This window comes from Crocodylus porosus, unplaced genomic scaffold (genome assembly GCF_001723895.1).
Source record: "Crocodylus porosus isolate Cpor-Errol unplaced genomic scaffold, CroPor_comp1, whole genome shotgun sequence".
NCBI classification, from domain to species: Eukaryota; Metazoa; Chordata; order Crocodylia; family Crocodylidae; genus Crocodylus; species Crocodylus porosus.
The window spans coordinates 2,371,975-2,393,307 of NW_017728932.1; the positions used below are offsets into that span (position 1 = coordinate 2,371,975).

The following is a 21,333-nucleotide window of genomic DNA, read 5'->3' on the forward strand; positions in this document are numbered from 1 at the left end:
AGCCAGTCCAGCAGGGTAAGTCCAGGGCTGGCCCCCCATGCTGCCTGCACCATGCACGCATGTGGCGAGTCCACCCCCACACACCACATATGAGCTCCAGAGCTCAGAGTGCATGTGGCCCCAGGGAATCCAGGGCACAGGTACATGGCACCCCAAATCAACCCACTGAGCACAGTGGGTTGATATAGCACACGGTCAGTCAGCAACCTATACGCCAGATCATACAGTTCTACAGGCCAGATCCAGCCTGTAGGCTGTGTTTTGACACCCTTCATTTACACTAACCACCAACCCACAGACCAGATCTGACCCACAGGGTTCCCTTGCAGGCTACAGCCCCGTGTGCAAGATTGAGCATGAAGGACAGCACAGGGCCCAATTCCAGCATGCAGGGGACCAAAAGGAGCAAGCTGACTGGCCCTGCACCATCCACCTAACCCACAGGGCCAAAACTGTGAGCACCACTGCTCCAGGGCAGAATTTCACCTTGGATGTACCATCAACACCTACAACAACCATTTTCTTGCAGGGCCACAGTTTCAGTGATCAGATTCATTTGATTTGAGACTGACATTAAATTATTTTAATGGCGTCTGTTTTTTTATCCTACATAGTGAAAGTATGTTACTTGAAAATACCCTGTTGAAAATCCAGTCTTATAAATACTGCTATGAACCAATATGCAGAATACTAAACCTTTGTACTTAAACAGTAGCCCAGCTGTAACACAAAAGTTTGGCCATCTGAAGCTACTCTAAACATTGTCTTAGAGAGTACATGCCATTCAATACTGGAAACATCTACCAAAACCAAAAAGTGTTTTTGAACATACCAAGATGTAGAAGCAATGGTATAATATTAAGAAACAAACTTTTATTTTCCCCCAACAAGCAGTACTAAAAGAGCAATATATGCCATTAGTTTTTACTTTATGTTTGTATTTTATTTCTTGTATTGGAGAACTGAAAGATAAAACCAAAGGAAAAAGGACCAGGGGTGGGTGGGGAGAGAGAAGAGGGAGGAAAGATTTAAAACCAACATTACACCTCTCAATATCCCTGCTAATCCACTAAGGGGTTGTATCAGAATAATTTGTTTGAACATAGTTGTGGGCAGGAGAATGGAATGAAACCACCCTCATGCAACGGCATCCTGCCCCATGATACCCAACTCGAAACACCTAACTTACAACCATGTTCAAACACATTTGAATTTCGTAATGAAGACAGGTGGCAGATAGAACAGTGCTATTAACCAAATTATCAATGCCACTTTCTGAAGTATGCCTTTCAAGGTCTCTCACCTTTGTTCTGAACCGAGTCTTCTCTCCCTTCTCCTGTGACGCATATTGCTCACAAGAATAAGCAGTATGCACATCAACCTAACTCGCCTCCAATTTCCATTTGAGCGAAGCTATAGAAGGTACAGTTCAAGTCCTCAAGAAACTTATATGCCAGCAGAAGCACCTCATTCATATGAAATTACTTTTTCTTTTTGAAACCCTAGCATAAATTTCAAAAGCAAAAGTACCAGAAATACAAAGTCCACAAGTCCAAGAACATTAATGAGTTTTGTTTTTACTATTTAAAAAGGGTGCAAAAATGCACTAAATTCCACCTTTTCTCTGGCTTACAAAAATAATGCATCTGCCAAAAGTCACATTCTGGCAATACTGAAACATTTATACGGATACAACTCCTTAACCAAAGCAATCAAGTTTCTTCCTCAATCTTGCATTATTCATAAGTATACCATTATCCATAAATATATCTAGATAAGTTTACAAACATTGCATATGCTTCCCCTATAGGTGTACACTTAATTGGAATTACCACCTTTTACTAAAATCTGCTGTTCTCTGTTCAGTGATGACCAGTGATGGGTACCTTAAAGAATTTAAACTCCTGCTAGCACATGAGGATTCTTGGGGACTTGACTTGTACCACCTCATTTTTTTAGACTGTAAAATGAAAACAGCGAAAGTTTCTTAACCCATAGGTGTGCTGTTTATGATGCCTGGTATTTTTGGAGTCAGATTAAATGCTTAAAAAAGTGAAATGGTACTACTTCAATAATAAAATGGTAGTGTAATAGTTATGTCATAGCAGTGATCCTGTTCTTTACTATGCTGTGCCTGGCTTGTTCTGGTCATGCCTGCTGAAGAATGCTTTGCATTCAAACACTTGTCTAACTCTAACCCAACTATTTAGTAGGCCTGTGTGAAACAGCAAGTATCGCTTCATATTCGGCCGATTCAGAGGGACAGCAATTTAATTCAGTGAATCGAATCACCATCCCGATTCGATTTAGCCAAATCAGATTCGGAGATTCGGCCATAGACTATAATGGGGAATCATTAAAATACTTCTAACTTTGTCATTTTCTTGCAGATTCAGATGAAAACGGCAGGGATGGTAGCCCCTTCTGAAGGCATGAAGCCTGCCAAGTTTCAAGGAGGTAGGTACAGGGGTTTCTGTGAAAGTGCACCTCAGACAGAGCTTTATATGTCATTTCTACATCCCTCCCCCAGAGCACTGGGATTGGAAGGGAACTCAGGGAAAGATCACAGTCACTGGCCATCTACAAATATCAATATCAGAGCAGTCTCCCCCCTGCTCTCAGTCTTTTTCATATATGGAAGATCACCCCTCCCTCTTCTCAGTTTCTGTTTGCTGCCAGCCTTCCCAATCTCCAAATCTTTCCAAATCAATCCGGAGGCTTCCGATTTGATTTGGACCTTTTAATGGGTTTCCCAATTCAATTCAGATTCGGGGATTTGGCCGACGAATCTCCTTGGAATTAAATCAGTTACTGAAGTTTTACACAGCCCTACTATTTAGTTGGTCCAAAAGAAATCCTTTCCACTCTTCAATAATAAAATATATTTTTACTTCAACCTAACACACGCTGAACAATCCTCTTGAGAATCCCATTTTGAGAAATTCCTATTCTGTACACTTATCAAGAATGATGGTTACCATTCAGTTGAGCAATAAAGCCTGACAGGATGCACACTGTAAAACAAAGTCAGAGTGACTTCAGAGCATCACAAATATGTAATATACTTAAAAAAGAAAAACAAGCAGACCCACAAGAATATTAATAAGGGTATGACATCACTGCAAATCAATCAAAAGAAAAAAAAAAGTCTGGAGGCTAAACCTAGGTTGCATCATACAGGCAAAAGGTGGAGAAAAAACACAAAAGCTAACATATCTAATGCCAAACTGCCTAAGGCTAAAACATGGCACCCAAAAAGTGGAAGAGTTCAGATACTGGACTAGTACTATGCTTGAATTTAACAAGAAACCAAGTCACAACGATCTGCTCTCGTTACATACCGAGGTGCAGTAGCCATTAGAAAAAGAAGCTTGGAAGAAAACTGAGACAACATTAAAGAAATATTCTGAGGCAATAAGACACCTTCATTCAGTATTGGCATACAAATTTTTCCAAGAGCTTATCTACCGTATGAAATCGAAGGTTGAAAATTAGGGGAAGCTTGCTTGCAATATTGTACATACCTCTGCAAAACAGTTGCCTGTTTACAAAACGATGTGCCAATAGACAACACTAATTGCAAACACGGCTGCCAGCTCTTCCATACACAACCCAACAGCATTGTGCCAACCTCTCCTTTAGGTTCTCTCACAGACAAAAGCCCCAGAGCTATGGGACATCTGCCAGGGAAACAGCTAAACTTAAGAAACCAGAAGAACATGAACATGTACTAACCTAACTTACATGTTCTTTCTTCCTGGTTTCCCTCCCTGCCTCCCAAACCTATGTCTCAATTTACCATATTTTCTCCCTCTCTTTCCACCTTCCCTCCCAGTCTTATCCCTTGGACCAGCATTTTAAAATGTTCTCTGCCTTTGAAAAATTAATGTGCTTTCCTCACATGCTTTGCCAGATCAGGACACACCCTGCCCTCTCCCATCAGCTTGGCTGTTTGCCTTCTATTACATGTGATCAATTATATGACTCCCTGGGTTCTCCCCCCCCCAATTTCTTCATTAGAGGAGTTAATGGAGGAAAGGGATTGTGTGTACAGGCACACGTGTTAAATACATACAACATTATGAAAATATATGCATTTTAAAAAACCCTCCAGGGGATTTTCCCAACATGTTTTTTTTTTCCAACTATAACAGATGAATTGATGTAAGAGCTCTATCAAAATTATTTTCTGAACTAAACTTTTTAAAGACTTACAGTTTTGTATGAAAGGAAGACTACTCTGGATTCAGAAAAAAAATCCTGTTGTTCTTCAGCTATAAAACAATTAGGTCTCAGTTACAAGCATCTCTCTCTAGGAATACACACACACATACACTAGTTAGGTTTCTCCAGCTCCTCTCTCTATTGCACTGTCTGTTCTAGAGTCAGTGTCAGACACCAGCTCCGACATTTGACAAAAAAGAGAGACGGCAGATTGCCCACCAGCTACATCATGTGCTGCCAAGTGAGAAATACAAGCTTAGAAGCAATCTCGAGATCTCAGTCAGGACAGCAAGGCTAGAAGCATAACAGAAGTGACATAACTGACTAAACTGGTCAAAAGGGAGAAGTCACAGCATGAAATAACACCTCTGCAGGGCAGACACAGGGGCTGCCTTTGGTATAAAGAAAACTTAGCTAAAACTGGAAAAAAGCAGAAGCAGAATTTTTCTACAGAACACCAAAAAGTAAATTAGTTATAGTGTTCTTGGCAGCGCAGCAAGGAAATGCTTTAAGCACTTTGAAAATGCTGCACACGATGCATTAAATATGGAGGATGATCAATCCAAAACTTAGTCTAGCTGCTTAGGGTCCAAAAGCACTTAAAAAAGGAACCTGTCCCTTTCTCTCAAGACGGGAACCATCTGATGCATCTGTATAGCACCTATCACCAAAGGGTCCCAAATACTAACAGCATGGCTATACAGAAAGGAACATATATATAAATAAAATAGTCTGTCAACATTTTCCTCTAGAAAAAATTTTATGCTCCAGTCTACTAGCATAAAATAAAAGTATTAAACAAACGTTTAAGTGTGGCACTTTTGTGCCCGCAAGGGACAAAGTGTAAAGTTGTTGCTTCATTACTTAATTCTAAATAAGTCAGATGCATGGAAGCTCCCACAACATATCTACTGTTTAAAGCTTCATATTCACGGTCTTCGTTGCTACTTTTCAGTACCAATATACATGCTACTATTAATAGAAATAGATTCTTTTTCTTTTGCTCCTACTGTTTAAGAGCAACCAGATTAGTTTGGGTGAGGCCCTATTAACAGGCAAAGAATGGGATTCTGAAAGCCAAAGGCTGTTCAAAAAGAATTGAGACCACTACTCAGATCTGGCTTATTAGCCAAGATGGACCATTGCCTTGGGGGCTCTAGAAATATAATCAAAGACATTCACTGTCCTGAAGAACTTGCAGTCTTAACGGACAAGGCAGATAAATGTCAGGGAAGGAAAGCAGAGCACAGAGGAGCCACTGCCCCTCAGACTTAAATCACCCCTAGATTATTAAAAGAGAATCATTATTAAAAGGGAATCATTAATAAAAAACATGTACTTTTTTCCATCTGTTCTCTAAGTTGTAGCAGCAATTTTGTTGTTGATTTTCCCTTTCCTTTTATCCATATAATGAAACTGGATCAACCAGTTGTCAGATTCATATTCAGAATTAATAGAAAGGGTGTAATGCTTGTGTTGCACACTCTATATGGGATTTTAAACAAACATGGCAATTTTTAAAGGCTGAAAACATTTTGAGTAAGTACTTTAAATGTGCATCTAATAAAGGTCTAAACCCGCAGTCTAAACACCTTTTTATTTGAGGGACGGGAGGTTTAAATCTTTTTGTATTAACATTAAGCTATAAAATTTGAGATTTTTGCTATGACCAACCTATAAAACCTGTCAGCTTCACTCAGTTTACACAGAGCTCTAATTATGTTTAACCAGAATTTGAATGATCTAATTACTTAACATCTCATAGCACAAACTACTGAGGACATCTGGTTCAGCAATTGGGAAAGCAGCCGAAACAAAATGTATGTGCTGTAATAAAAAACGAACCCCTGGAAACAGTTTCACCACTACACACCTTCTCACTTTTCCTTCTCCACCTAAAAATTCTGTCTGCTGAAAAAAAACCCACACCATATAGCAAAACCTCAAATAACCTACAGGTTCACACTGATGAAGCCAGCTAAAGGAAAAGTTCTGGTTTAATACCACAGGGAAGATTCATATCATTTTCAAGGCCTTTTTCATTAGACAGAAGTTCCTTAGTGCAGTTTGAGTTACTAACTCAATCATTGTGCTGGATTTTTAGAGCCAGACCATTTAAGGCTGTGCCTGAGAAGACTTCAGGGAGGAAACAAGGAACTATCCTCCAGTGATACAAGTGGCTCTGCTGAACTCGTGTTAGCACTGGGAGAAACTCAAGGGTTGACAAGGCTTTAAAGACTTCTAATAGTTTGTTGGTTTTGAAAACCTAACTTCTAATTTAACTAAGACTAATGAAAAATGAAACATGGGATGGTTGGATAGCATCCTGCTCGGGACTGTAAGGTCAACTTGAAAAGAACTTAGCAATGTTGCTTCCTTCAAAAGCTGCGAGATCCTGGCTTAAGGGCAAGCACCCTTCTAAAATGTTTCTCACAATGACAGCTTTGGTCAGAAAGACTTTCCTTTAAGGTTGGGGGCTTGCCAAAGTGATATCATGCTATATACTTCAGGGTTGTTCAAAGAAAAGGGTATGCGAAACATAAGAACCTGCTGTGGTGACCAGTATTGTGCAGACATGTTCCCAACTTTGATCTCTTTTCCTTAAAACTGCAATAGATTCTCCCTGACATTACATGACTATTCACTCGGGTCAAACAAAAAACTAGAGGATCTGGTTAGTAACAACATCAGTTAATGTCTCCTTAAACATCTATAGTCCAGGATCATCTTTGGAGCTTTTGGTTGAGGCATAAAATCCAAATTACTTGTGAAAGATCTTATGGCATTCCCTGCAGTAGTATGACTAACCTCTGTCCTATGGAAATTCCAATTCGGGAAATTAAGTTCTACCTCTTTAGACTCACACCCCCTCCTCCCCAGGTTTGACTGGACTTCACTTTGTTGACCTGTTACATAGGGATACCCTCTTCTCTCAAAGGGTGTGTGTCCTGTAATACAACGGAAAAATTCCCCTATACAAGTGGTGGTAAACTGAAGCAATTCCAGCATGAGTAATAGAGAAAGTACTTTGGAATCCCTCAAGATCAAAGTCACAACGTAAAAAATTTAAGATGCATTAATATCCCTTGAAGCATAAATATCCAATTAAAACACTGCAGCAACCCCTTCTACCCAAACAGAACACGAACTTACTGTCACGCTGAGGAGAAGATTGTAAAGTGTACTAGAAACTATGGTTCTAGGAAAAAGACAAAGATATTATTATAGCTCTTTACAAGAGATCATCAGGGCGGTAAAGGATGGCCTAATTTAATGCAAAGATCTGAAGGGCTTTATCAGCCATCCAAATTAGTGGAACCGACAGCTGAACAAACAGAAAGTGTCAAAACTTAAGTCAGCATTCAAATAATAAATTCATTATGAAAAATAGTTGACAGTCAACAAAAGGATTACTGTCAGCCATCATAATTCTAAAAACTAGCTATGGAATAAAAATGTGCTACCATTTGAACCTAACTTTGCAATTTGCTGGTAAAATCATTGCAGTAAACAAACACACTGGGTACACAAACACCAAGATATATGGTTACATTTTGCTATGACAAATGTAGAAGCAAAAAAGGACTATGAGTATTGAATGCTTTAAAAAAATAGGAGCAATTTTCTTCCAAAACAAAAGCTGCTAAAACAGCAAGCACATGTAGCCACACAACAAACATACTTCACATATACAATGAAAAATTAGAATAATGCCTAGTTATTTCTGTTTTCTATATTTAACTACATTACATATCGGAGACGGACAATATTTTATATATCCTGCATGCACTAATCATCCTTCATTGTATGAATTAAAGACCTTCATAAAGCCACATACACCATCATTGAAATACATCAATTTGGGGGAACAAAAGGCAACAGCTACATTACAGGGGGCACACTGCAATAATGAGGAAAGGTGATATTGAATGACAAAAAGCAGTTGTTCTTGCACATGTGCCTTGACGTCCCAAGATTTATAAAATAAATTTTTAAGTGGAAGAGTTTTTAGATTTCCAGTTGCAATTCTAGACTTCAAACCCTATAGAGAAGGCAGAAAAATCATAAATAATGACATTAATATAAAACATTTTAGTTCGTATACTATAAGAACTGGCATATTAAAAAGAAATGCCAACTGCTCTAAGGATATGCCAGAATGTCTCAACTGCTAACAGAATTTTAACTTACTATCTGGAGCACAGTGACCACAGCACAATCTAGTGTGAAGTTTGAAGCCTTTGTGTTGCACTTATATGTGAGGGGGAGGGGGGAGAAGTTTTACAGTCATTTTATAGCCTGGGAAGCAAGGAGGGATTTAGGAAGACTGACAGAAAGGGATACAAAATACCAAGGCATTAGGCAGATGGATGAGGGCAGCCTCATAACACAGTTTTTCAATTAGAAGACTTACTAAAGCTCTGTCTACACATGTACCAAGACCCCAATATCAAAAGCTATTTTTCAGGGTGAGCAGAAAACAATTAATGTTTTATACATGCAGGTCAGTAACATAGCGGGGGGAAATTTTAAGTAAAAAGTAACGTGGTACACAGCCTAACCTAAGATAACTGGGGAAATAAGGCCTAATTCTGCGGGTACTAAGAGCCTTCAGTAAGAGACAGCATCTAACATCTTGCACGACTAGGTCTGATGTTAGCAAAACCATAGCACTGTTTTGAACATAGACATGGCAATTTCCTCTACACTTACTTGCTCCTCAATATTCTTACAAGCCAGCTCAGATGCACAAAATTTCTTTCTTGTTACAGTGAGTGAAAACAAAAAAACAGGCTTCCTACATGCATTTTATACCAGTAGGAATATTCAGGTCACTATTATCAAGACAGTTAACTGGATTTGTATATAGGTTTTGGCTTTTGGGTAAAAATCTGAGCAAAGGAGTGGACACTCATGGATGGTGAAGAACAGATAAACTGAAGAGATCATTTTAGGACATCCTTTTCCAATACCCTGTTACTTTCTATATCAGAACCCAATGTCAAAGAAAATACAAGCAAGCTTACTGTCAAAAGGAAGCTACAGTTTATAGTAATTACCTCCTGAAAGGCAGGCTGGACAATACTAAGAAAGAAAATCAACGTGTTCATAAACTTTGCTTTGTTTTTAAATCACATTGTACAATTCTTGCACTCATAAAAGAAATGAAGGCACCAATCCCATAAGCACTCCATATACAAGAGTTTCCACACACACAGAATCAATTCCAGATTGAGACCCAATTCTAAGACTGTTGTTCTTTCTTCTTTTTATTTTTTTGCTAGGCCATTATAGCTAGTTCCCTTGAGTTTAAGGAGGAAAAAAAAAAAAGTATGCTTATTCCACAAATTGATACCAGAAAAATACTATTTTCATGCCACAGATGCCAAGCCAAAATTTTACTTTAGTGCTATCAAGAAAAAAAAAAAAAGCAGCAATATAAAAAAGAAAATTAATTTGCTGACAAAATTAACAGCTAAAGCAATATTATCTTACACATGATAAATGATACTTCTTATTCCCGTTTGAAAAAATTAATATTTTCATTTAAATGATACCATGATGCCAAAATTATTTTGATGCACACCCACATAAAATAGGTAAATACCGAATAAAAATAAAAATGAACACACACACACACACACACACACAGAGTAAGTTTGTTTTATTTTACTGAGCAATTCTGGTGACCATTTATATTCCCTGTTTAAACCTGTCTGGTATTTGGTTTTTCCTCCCTCCCCCAATTTAATATTCAAAATATTCAATTTATTTAAGTTCAGTAGAAGCACAAGATAAAAATAAATGCTTAGAAACAGACTGAATAACTTTTGCAACAATTGTCAGTAACTGAACTGGCAGACCTGGCGATCAGAAAACCCAGTTCTAGTCTCATCTCGTATGAGAAACGGCAACTATTTTTGGCCCAAATCCAATAAAGTGCTAGGACTAATCAAGATTGAAGTTGTGCATGTGCCTTAGTGCTTTGCTGGGTCAGGGCTCTAGGCTCTACAAATTAGAGGTAATACTTACCTTACCCATCTTTGTAAAAAAATCACCAAGACCTACATGTGAGAAATCCTACATCAGGTATGTGCAAGGCCTTGCTCATCAGGAAACTGGTCATTCCTTCTCACCAATCTAATGACTGAAAGTTATCACCCGGTATCTATTCAGTGCCGAAATATATGAGATGAGAAGGTAAATCGATTCATATTTATCAGAGAACAAGTAGGTATCTAAATGACAATCTCTATAAAGTTGACAATCTTGGCTAAAACAGTATGGATATTTTGGATTACAAGAGCTGAATACTATGAGACACAAGGGGTGCTATGGAAAAGCTTCAATCTACCATATCATACTCATTCAGTGAACTGAGGACTTCAGATATTAATCTAACATGTTTCATAAAATAGCTTTGAGTATTCACCATCTTCTGCAATCTGATGCATCAGACCTGTGTTTCAAAACTGCAGTTTATAATTATCAGAACCAGCAGAGGCTGGTTATTATCATTATAACCAGCAGAGGCTGGCTTGGCTAGAATTAAAAACTGACAGTTAATGGAGATTTCCATTTAAAGTGTTACAGATATATCTTCCCCACACTCCCCAAAACACAGAGAACTACTTCAATCCTATTACAAGTGACAGCAATTAACTAATGACTGCACTTTTAAATGATGCAAACACAAACTGTTGTATATTAGTACATTGTCTATTTATTAGAGAGTCATATTGTATGTTTTGCATGTGCTTTAAGAATCTAAAGAAAAGTTTGAAACATCCAACACCCTGCCCTCAAGGGATGACAAACTGTCATGATATAGGTAGGACAATATGCTTTTAAAAAACAGAAGGCAGGTATGAGGACGTCAACATTTTGTAACTATTTGCTAATAATATTTTCTTACAGTGTCTGGTACCTACAGCCACTAGGACATATTTAACCACTCAAGTTTTCATGCTCCCATTCATTTCTAGAGACTTATTGCTGCTAGCAACAGACCGAAAGTTTAGGAATCCAACGTTTAGAAATACTACAATTTTTACTTGTGTGTTTTCTCTGTTAAAAAGAATAAGTTAGTGTTGGAGAAAGATGTACACCTTCAGCCTGAAAACTGAAGTCCTCTTTATCTACATAGGTACAAAATCAAAAAGGAGTAATCAAAAAAGAAATCTGCATAGTGGTAACACAGAGCCTTTCATCCACTTATGTCAAAACGCTTTATGAAGCAAGGTCACTATCAATAACATGCATACTAAAAGAGAAAATAAATGCACAGAGGTCAAGGGAGCAGAGGTGGAAAGAGATGTGCAACAACGCCCAAGCACAAAACTGAAATCTTCAACTAATTTCACAAAGTCATTACTATCATGATGACAAAGCCACTGGGGGGAAGAGAGATTAGAGATTCTCCCTCTAATCTCTCTCTCTCTCAAGCAGGGGTGAGCAAAATACAGCTCACTATGCGATTCTGTCTGGCCTGTGGCGGGTCCCTCAGCACCACCCAGCCCACGCAAGGGGGGCAGCCCAGGCTATGGTGCATGCGGTTGGTTCCACCCCCCCAAATGTGCAGCAGGGCTGGGGTGCACAGCAGCCAGACTTGCTTCCTGGCAGAAGTTCCTTCTGGCTGCTGCTGCTGCTGGACCTGGCCCCCACTGCCTGGGAACCCTGGCTGATCAGCCCTGCACCCACTACCGGGGGCAGGACCCACACAGGCAGGGCATGCCGACAAGCAGACTTGGCTGTACGGGCTGCAGGTGGACAGGAAGCAATGTCTGGGAGGAGGACTGGTGGCTGCAATGGGATCATGGGGTGCAACCATGGGGCAGTGAGAACGCAGGGCAGGGCAAGGGTCCCTCTAAACTGTGTCCATGTGCAGCTGCGCACAAGCTCATTAATGCCACGTACCCACTAGGTGAGGAGCTGGGTTGTGGCTTCAAGAGGCAACAAGCTGAGCATGGCAGAGACAACAAGGCCAGCGTGCGACACTTACCGAGGTAAGCTCAGGCAGCGGTTCCTCCCCGAGAACACGTGCTGCTGGAGGCAAGGCGAGGCGGGGGCTGGCGCTGGGGAACTGCTCTCCTTCCGAGCCCCGGCACCACGTGCCTCCGCGAGACAGGGATGGCGGCTGGCTTGGGTTCTGCCGGTGCCAGAAAACTGCTCCGCTCCCCAGCCCCAAGGTGAAGCAAGGCGAGGCAGGGGCTGGGGCCAGGAAACTGCTCCGCTCCCGGCAGCGAGGAGAGGCAGGGGCTGGGGCCAGGACCGGGATGCTGCTCTGCTCCCAGCAGTGATGTGGGGGCTGGGACTGGGACACTGCTCTGCTCCTGGTGGCGAGGTGGAGGCTGGGGCTGGTGCAGGCTCCTCCAGCGCGGGAAAACTGCTCCGCTCCCCAACCCCAACACCACATGCCTCCTCACTCCCGGAGGTGAGGTGAGGCTCCCAGAGGCCATGCAGGGTCGGAGGCTGAGGTTCCTGGCTTTGAGGGCCTTCACTATTTATACGCTGCCAATATATGAAATATATGGTGCAGTAAAGCTAGAAATGGTACAAGTTAAGTTGGTTGTTATCAGGCATGTTAATAAGTGAAAAATAAAAATAAATAAATTCCAAATGAATACTCAATCCCCTACTCCCTAAAATGCATTTGTCTTTATATTCATTTTATAATGTCCAAGCGTAAGTGTGAAGAGGGTGAATGCCGAAAGGAGGAGAAGGGACCAATTAGGAAACAGACTGAAGCGGGGCGTTCACGAACCACTACACCTTAGAGGGAACATCGGGCCACGGCCTGGGCAGAGGTACAATTAGCTCCCTGTTCATCCTTTCAACAGGTGTTGATTCTATGGGCAGGTGTGCGGGGAACAGATCGTGGCTCTGTCCTGGGCCCTAGCCCGACACTGTCACTGCCCCATCTCCCAAGTCCAATCCTGGTCCTGCCTGCCCATCCTGCTCCCCACCCACACTCCCATTTCATCTGCCCAGGTCCACAATGGTCCCATGGAGATCCCAGGATCACTGGGCGGTGACAGCATGGAGCTGGGGCCCAGGGCAGAGCCGTGATGCGTTCTCTGCATGTTCCTGCCCACAGAACCGGTGCCTATTACAGGGGTACGCGGGGACTGGATCGCGGCACTGCCCCACAATCCCAATCCTAGCCCCAGCCCCGTCCGCCCAAGGCCCACCTCGGCTGCCTGGCCAAGCATGAGCCTTTAATGGAGTTTTGGTTAGCTGTTGTGGGCCAGGACAGCATCCCTCACTCCCCCACGCCCCCCAAACAGCTCACCAAAACTCCCTAAGTGACCCTTCCAGCCCAAATAATTGCCCACCTTTGCAATAAAGGGATCTCAAGTCCAAAAGAGTAGAGATCAACCTCATTGGCAAGCACACCACAAATTAAGTCCTGTGTCCTTTTCAAGTGCCACCCCAACCCTCTTCTCCTGCCCCATCTGCTCCTCTCCGTTCTGCTCCTTGCCCCATCTGCTACTGTATTGCCTGGCCACTCCCCAACTTGCTGCATTACACACAGAAGCTGCCTGCACCACTTGTGGCATACATGCTGCCAACACCACAGTCTAAAACAGTCTTTAAAACAAGGTCTTGTGTAGTGCGCAAGCCTTAAACTGATGCACTGTTGCTGTCTTCTTGCTCTTACTTTACAAAGTTTAGACTAAATTTTATTTCAGTATGAATAAATATGTTCTGCTAAATCGTTACAGAATGGATCAAGAATAATGGTGCATAAAGCCTGCCATATTAAAGTCATAAGCAAAAGCTGTATAAACCTGTGGATCCTACCAATTCCACAGTTTGTACTTGCTTTTACTAAATCCAAGTATTTAAAGGAGATCTTTAAGGGCTGTTATCAGTCTAGGTCAAAATATTTATATTTTTAGAGAGAGATCTATAAATTAACAATATTTACCAAATTAAATGTTAATGAAATATAAGTATTTGTTCAGAGTTCTGTGTTCTTCTACAACCTACACGTTTTGTAGTGCTGAAGGATTAGAAAGAAAAAAAAGACTAGAAACAAAAATGAAAATGACTAGTCTATTTTCATTATCCAGGCAGACAGGAAAGTAGTAAATGAACAGTATATATAGTGTAAAGTGAGAGATATTTTTTTCTTATAATTATTAAATTTTCATTTTGGCTTTAATAATTTAAGATGTTATTAACTACACTGGTAGTGAGGTCTAATTTCCTTTCATATTTCTTGAGAAATCCAAGTCTCTCACCATGATGTTCAGCTGTCCTAGGGTACTCTTTAGAGGCCTGCACATTCCACTCCTCTATACACCAGTTCTTGTTTCCTCATCCTCATGTCCCGTTCAGCTTCAAGTCTTCTTCAGTGATGCCTCTCCCTTATTTTCTGCGAACGGGTGGAACTGTCCCACATGCTTCTGTTTCTGAGAGAAGCATGGGAAGGACTGGCCACTCCTACCTGCTTTAAGGTTTATCAGATAACCCTAATACAGACAGGAACACATGCTCCTGCTGCAACCCTTTCCAGGTCTGACTCAGTGAACACAGGGCAGTTCCACCTGGCTCTGGCAGCAGCAGCATGACCCCTACTGAGAACAAGCAAAGTAAATCATAGCAGCACAACAGTAGTTCTCAACCCAGGTGCCGCCAAATAAAAAAAATGTTATGCAGGGGTGCCCTGCATCTACACAGGTTGAGAACCACTGGTCTACTTCCTATAAAAATTATCTTTACATTTATTCATTCTTAAATTGTTCAGACTGAGCCTCCATCTACTCATGTTTTACAATAGTTTTCATCCTCTGTTAACAACAGAAGCAAACTGGTATATTCTTCCTTTGTATTACTTTTCATTTTGTTCAGCTGACTCCAACAGAAACAGTCCAATACAAATGTGACAAAGGGACAGTCCCCCTACCACTAGATATTAAACCACCAGCCAGTTCACTTAATCCTTGCAAGAAGTAAATTCATGCCAATTAAGGCATGATCTACCACTGGCCCATAGGCCAGATCCATCCCTCTACCCCTGGCCCATAGGCCAGATCCGTCCCCCAGCGCTGTGTCATTCAGTCCATGGAGTTCCCCACAAATCTGTGGGGTCCCCGCAGGCTGTGGTCCTCCACACTAGATAGGGTGTGCAGGGCCAGAACCCGGCTGGACAGATAGGGGCAGCACAGGGCCTGATCCAGCCTGCAGACTAGCCCTATGCCATTCATCTGACCTATGGGGCCAAAATCTTGACACCACTGATTACATAGTTCTGCCAGCAAGAACATGAGCGCATCCACACTAACAGCTCTCCTGTGGTGGCAGACCCCTTTCTTCATGCCACAGTAACCGGTTCTCTGACCAAAAGAAGGCTTCTGCTGCCAAATGGCATCTGCAGACACACCCATACCCACTGCCATTGCCCCTTTAAGCAGCTGTGCCTACCACAGGTGCGTTTTACACCCTGCCCGTACAGTTGCTGTAGTGAAGCCAGATGAAGCCATCAAACGCTGTGCAGCTGTGCATACATACTAGCAGTTGCTCCCCGACAGAACTTCTTGAAGCAAAAGCAGACTAGTACAAACGAGGTCAACATGGAAAGCTAGATCACAAACTGAAAGTTATAGACTCTGCTATGATATAGGTTCTGCAACTTTTACAAGCATCTGCACTGGAAAAGTTTCCAGGAAAAGTGTGTTTTCCACTCTTGATACTGAGGAGTCAGTTGCTTGCTAAGGTCCAAGAGTCTCATCTGAGGTAAATGAAAATCTACCACACCCTCACTTGTTAATGTCTTGGCAAGAATGGCCAAGCCAAAGGAAAAAAAGTTTGTGTTTTTTACCTGCAAGTACTTCATTAAGTTTGTTCATGTTAAAAACACTATCATGGCACACTGCTACAACACTGACTTAGTCTATGGTACACCCTTTTCCTATTTATAACAGTCCATCTTTCCTGCAATCCCCCTATATTCTTTGAAGTTAGATGTCAAATAAAAAATACCTTTGTCTACCAGAGCTGAAGTCTCTAACAACTGTTTTACCTGTTATATATTTGATATTATCATATAAGGCCCAGTAGCATAGCCCTTGTTCAGAAAGCTTCTAATGCTCTTAAAATGGAAAGGACTGTAGAGTCAAACTCATAAAATGTACAAATCATTCTCTTTTAAGTTCTGGTAAGAAATGATCTGTGTGGAGGTGGAAAGGGAAAAGAATGAGAGATGGAACCTTGTTTTAATTCTGTATCAAAACAATTTATTTACAAAAAATTACTTCAAGGACAAGCCAGTTTTCATTTTGAGGTTTATGACTGTAGGGAGTGCAGAGGAAGGGAAGGAACGTTAATATATATATATGTACACACAAACATACACACACAGCAGGCTTGCAATGAAAATTCATTTATAACCTTAACTATGGATCAATTACTAGTGCTCCGTAACTCTTCCATTAGAGCCAAATCTTCTACAAACTGGCTCAGTAACTAGTTTCCATATTGTGTTTTTCTCCTGGGGAGGGAGGGAAGGAGGAAAAGAGATTCCCCCTATAAATTAGGCTGATGGGCTCCCACTCCACAGGAAACACTAGCTAGAATCAGTGCATCCCATTCTAAACTCGTATGGAGAGTTTCAAAGCAAAATACTGTAAGAGAGCAAGAAAGCAACCCCCCTGAATAGAGTCCCCAAACCCTAACCCTCTTGCTATAGCAGAACTATGCTGTTTTCACTGGGTCTGATACCCCCACGATCATGAAAGCAGGAATGTAGTTATAGACCTTATAGCTTCTTCTCTTGATGAATGTGGCATATTCCATTTAAGTGTGTAGCCTCAGGACTGAAGAAAAAAGGTTATGCACTTAGTTGGAATAAGTACTCATCCAAACTCAATAGAAACAATGCTCATTAACTACAGGAACAGCCTTTCCTGCCTCATTAAGGCTCCTTACCTTGTTTCTCAGAACAGTATGCTTTTAATACCAACCCTGAAATTGACAGGATCTGGTCATTTCAAGGATCCTTTGAAAGCCTTGAAATTGAGGGTGCTAATCAGTCTCACTGAGTATGCAGTTATATGGCACGATTATCTTACAAAGTGGACAGCGGGGTCAAACAGGTACCTATGCACTTAAGCAGTTTGCGCACAAACAATATGGAGATAATTGATGGCTACTGTAATCCCAAGCAACAGGTAAAAATACGAGACATCACTGTGCTGCAAAGCTAAACAAACTATGCATACTGGATAAGTGCTTAAAAAGTACATTGTATATATATAATTACCATTATTGATAACCAGCAACGAGAATACACTACTACCTAAACCCCAGGCTAGAAACTACAACTTTCACAGTAACTTACAAGAGAAGAGGTTAATAGGAAGATGTGATTCTTAACTTCTCTTCTGGTGTATTAGAAGTAAAGTGCACAACCATAAGCAAACAGACTGGTGTTTTGGTAAAATCAAATTCAGCTACAGGATACCAAGACTTTCACCTGTATCCAATTAAATGCTGTTTTGGTATCTAAATTCCGTTCATTACTATTCAGACAATTTACAAGATTTTTTTATGAACTTGAAAATGGAGAAGATCAAGGGTCTACTTTAAACAATTGGTGGCAGCATGCATACTGAGTTAATGCTTCATCCTTACTTTTGCGATATGTAATGCAAGACCTAGACACAAGACAAAATGTTTATGGAAGATTTTCTTGTTTGCTAGGATAACAGTTTTCTTTAGCACCATTACAAGAACTATTTGCTTTCTAAAGTTAAAAGGTACATCTGCCCTCAAGAGTGACAATACGGTGATGGCATCCTCTGATTCCATGTGTATTGGCAAGTTTTGCATGCAATCGTTACTGCCTGTTTTCCAAACAATTTCCATTGGCCTTGAAACTCAACCTGAAACTGGGCAAATCTTATGAATCACCACTAGAAATTAAAACTACCAAGGAACAAATTATGTCCTCTTGTTATATCTATTTAAGCCCATCAGCTAAGGATTTTATGCTGTGCCCATGGGAGTGTCTCATATTGTTGATCTGTCCCTTAAGACTACCAATATAAGGATTAAGTTGATGAATAACTAGCACAAAACATTACAGACTTAAGAGGGCCATACTTTTCCATGATAATCATCTTTACTTACACAACAGGATAAGAGTTAAGATTACATGACTGCCTAATACCAAGAGGGTTGCTGAAATTCTTCAGAGCAACAGCACACCTCCAACAATCCTTCCAGGTATTTAAAACATACTCATTATACCATGACTCCCCAAAGTTTCCAAGGATCTGTCTCTGAAGCCGTACACTGTGACTTGCTTCACATTAGGTTCACATATACTTCCCACCTTCAGCAATGTGTCAAATGGTGTAGAGATTTCACCCATTTTCCTCAGTTGATTTAGAAAGTAAAATTGACCTCTACTAGCAAAAAAAGGGGTTGAACACTGCAGATCAGCTGAACCATTTTAAGCAGTTTTCACCACTGGTTCTAAGGTGAAGAGAAAGACCATGTTTGACATCTGTCAAACCATGTTTTTGTACTTGATATCTGTTGTTTAAACTCTTGGATTGTATAGGTTGACTCCAAGTCTTGATATCATTCTTTCTATAAACAAAAGTAACTCAGTGAAAAGAGAATGTATTATTATTAATGATAATAAAAATTATAGTAATAATAGCCAAACCCAAAAAGTTTTCTTGGCTCTTTTTTTTTTTTTTCAGTTAACGTTGATACAACTTTCACTGCAGTATTGATACCCACTGCTTTGTATTATTGTGTAGGTAAAGACTCAACAGGGGCAAGCAGGTCTCTCTAGCACAATCCAGAAGAGCAGCTTCCAGTAAATCATGAACACGCCTGTTTTTGTCCCTTATTTCTGGGATCAGGAAGTCTCACCTTAGTTCTTGCAGGTTTTCTAGGGAAAAAGCAACAGTTTGGAAAGAAAACAGCCTCATAGCTGGTCTCAAACTACAACCAAAGCTATATGAAGCGTTCTAGCTGAAAGAGCACAGGTGGGATTGTGTTATTTTTAAAAGGTACAGAATCTCCCACTGGGGTTGGGATAAGGAAAGTACAGACGGAGGACAACATTTACATTTCTGCAATCCCATCCTCTAACACACCCTACATACATGTGGGAAAATGCCACCTGCAGAAAGTGCTGTAAAGCTCAACTTTACCCCAAATACTGAGTCATAAAAAAAAGCACTGGCTTTCCTGAAATACAGCATAAATTCTTCTCTTAATTCACCATAAACATACGGATAAAAGGTCATCTGAAATAAATAATAAAATATATTTAATTCCTGCACCTGAAGAAAGGGGTTGTTTGAATGTGCTCTCCACCTCAAAATACCTCCACAGGCAAAAACTGTACAAAGTTGATGACATACAGATTCCCTAGTGAAGCCAAGGGGCATGCAGTCAAGATCCACCCAGGACACAAACTGTATGAAGTTTGTAATAAGCAGTGAATAAGGCAGAAGTGCTCTAGTGAGTCCAAGCATGTATCGCCAGGATGGCTCAAAAAGAAACCTATCCTCGCTGAAGTCAGACTGTCACTTTTAGTCTGCAAAAACGAGATTAAGGTTTATACATTAATACTCCACAACGGGTTTTACAGTATGCACAGGAATTAAATTATGATAAAAGTGAGCTATTTTTACTAAAAACAGAATAGAACAATCTATCAAAATGCCATTTGGCTGTGTTCATTACATTCTAGAATTTAATTTACATGATAGATACTTTAGAGTAATATGTTTTAATCAATAAACATTTGTTGAAGCTTTTTTTTTTTTTTAAATAGGAAATATATTTAGAAGCTCTTCTCCAGTGTTAAATGTTACATTAACAAAGTCAAATTAGGAGCGCTTATTTTCCCATTCTAAGCAAGTACAATTGCATACATACATAACCAAGAGCAAGCATCTACAATTAAAGTTGTCAGCCCATGTTTAAATACATCTTAATTTAATCCATTTTATTTTATACAATTCTGCATCTGGATCTCATTTTCTGTATTCCTGTAGGTATTCTGGGTCACTATTAAGAATCCTTTCAAGTTAGGAAAGTTCAGCCAAGACTACCTTAATCCAAAACCTTTAAAAACACAGTAAAACAGAAAAAGTAAAACAAAAAGCTACTTCACCACCCCCCTGCCACCCCAATCCACCTGAAAGTCAAAAGGCACCAGCCACTTGCTACAGATAATATTTTGCACTTATAAAGCACTTTTCTTCCCCCCCAAGTGCTGTTCATATATAACTACATTAACCCCGGCAAAACCCCTGGGAAGCAGATCGCTATCCCCATGCAGATCCCCAAGGAAGCTTGTCTTACCCCGTACTCCTGCCATGTTCACTTTTTAATGCGTTCCCCCCCATACACCCTTCCTGACAACCTCCCCTCACCTGTAACTTGACGGCAGCTATGCCAAACATCAATGTAACATATTTCCGGCTCCTCGCAGGCTGCCTGCGCTCTGAGCTCACACGCAGGCACTTGCTGTACACGGGCTCCTCGGTGCGGGTGAGGGGTGGGCAGCCAAAGCCTGGGGGCCAATTTATTTAAACTCCAGCAGTTTCTGGATTTAGAGGCAGCCCCCCCCTCCAACCAGTCAACTAAGAAAAACAGATCGCAAAACTATCGATCGGCAAGAAAAAGGGACACCTATTCCTCACCCTCTCCACCCCCGCCATCTCCAGGCCTTCCCTATACCCGAGCTAGAGCTCGCACCTGAAGGAAAAGCCGGGGAACAAGCGGCTGTCCCGGAGACTGCCGAGCGCTTGGGAGTAGCCACGTGAAGGTCCCGGGCAGGAGGGGGGCAGCGGGGGGCTGCGAAAGGGCCTGGCCGCGGATCAGGAGAGCGAGGGACCTCCCGGGACAGACGCGCGGGCGGGCAGACGGACACCCCCGGCGGGCGGGGACGCAGCCCCTGCCCGCCTCGCGCACAAGCCGCCCCCTGCGGTCCCCGCAACTTCAGCGCTGCCGGAGCCGGCCGGGGAGCAGCCTCTCCCCTCCGCCGGCGTGTGCCGGAGGTGCCCCGCGCCCGGCTCCAACTTGAGAGCGGCCCCGAGCCGGGCCCGCACCAGCGACACCGCGGAGCCCGGC

At 41.4% G+C, this 21,333-nt stretch overlaps 1 protein-coding gene across 9 annotated transcripts in view; it reads right to left on the bottom strand.

Moving 5' to 3' along the window:
* Positions 1-20,792, bottom strand: part of CUX1 (cut like homeobox 1) — a 411,425-nt gene extending 390,633 nt beyond the window's left edge. For 2 of the 9 annotated variants that reach the window (XM_019545425.1, XM_019545420.1), the window contains exon 1: positions 20,634-20,788. In XM_019545425.1, the coding sequence (XP_019400970.1) occupies positions 20,634-20,663 (30 nt within the window). In that variant the 5' untranslated portion in view covers positions 20,664-20,788. Of the gene's footprint in view, positions 1-10,257; positions 10,283-20,633 lie in introns of those variants that run through there. The other 7 variants (XM_019545429.1, XM_019545424.1, XM_019545428.1 and 4 more) reach the window with 6 other exon arrangements.
* Between the last annotated feature and the right edge of the window lie 541 nt (positions 20,793-21,333).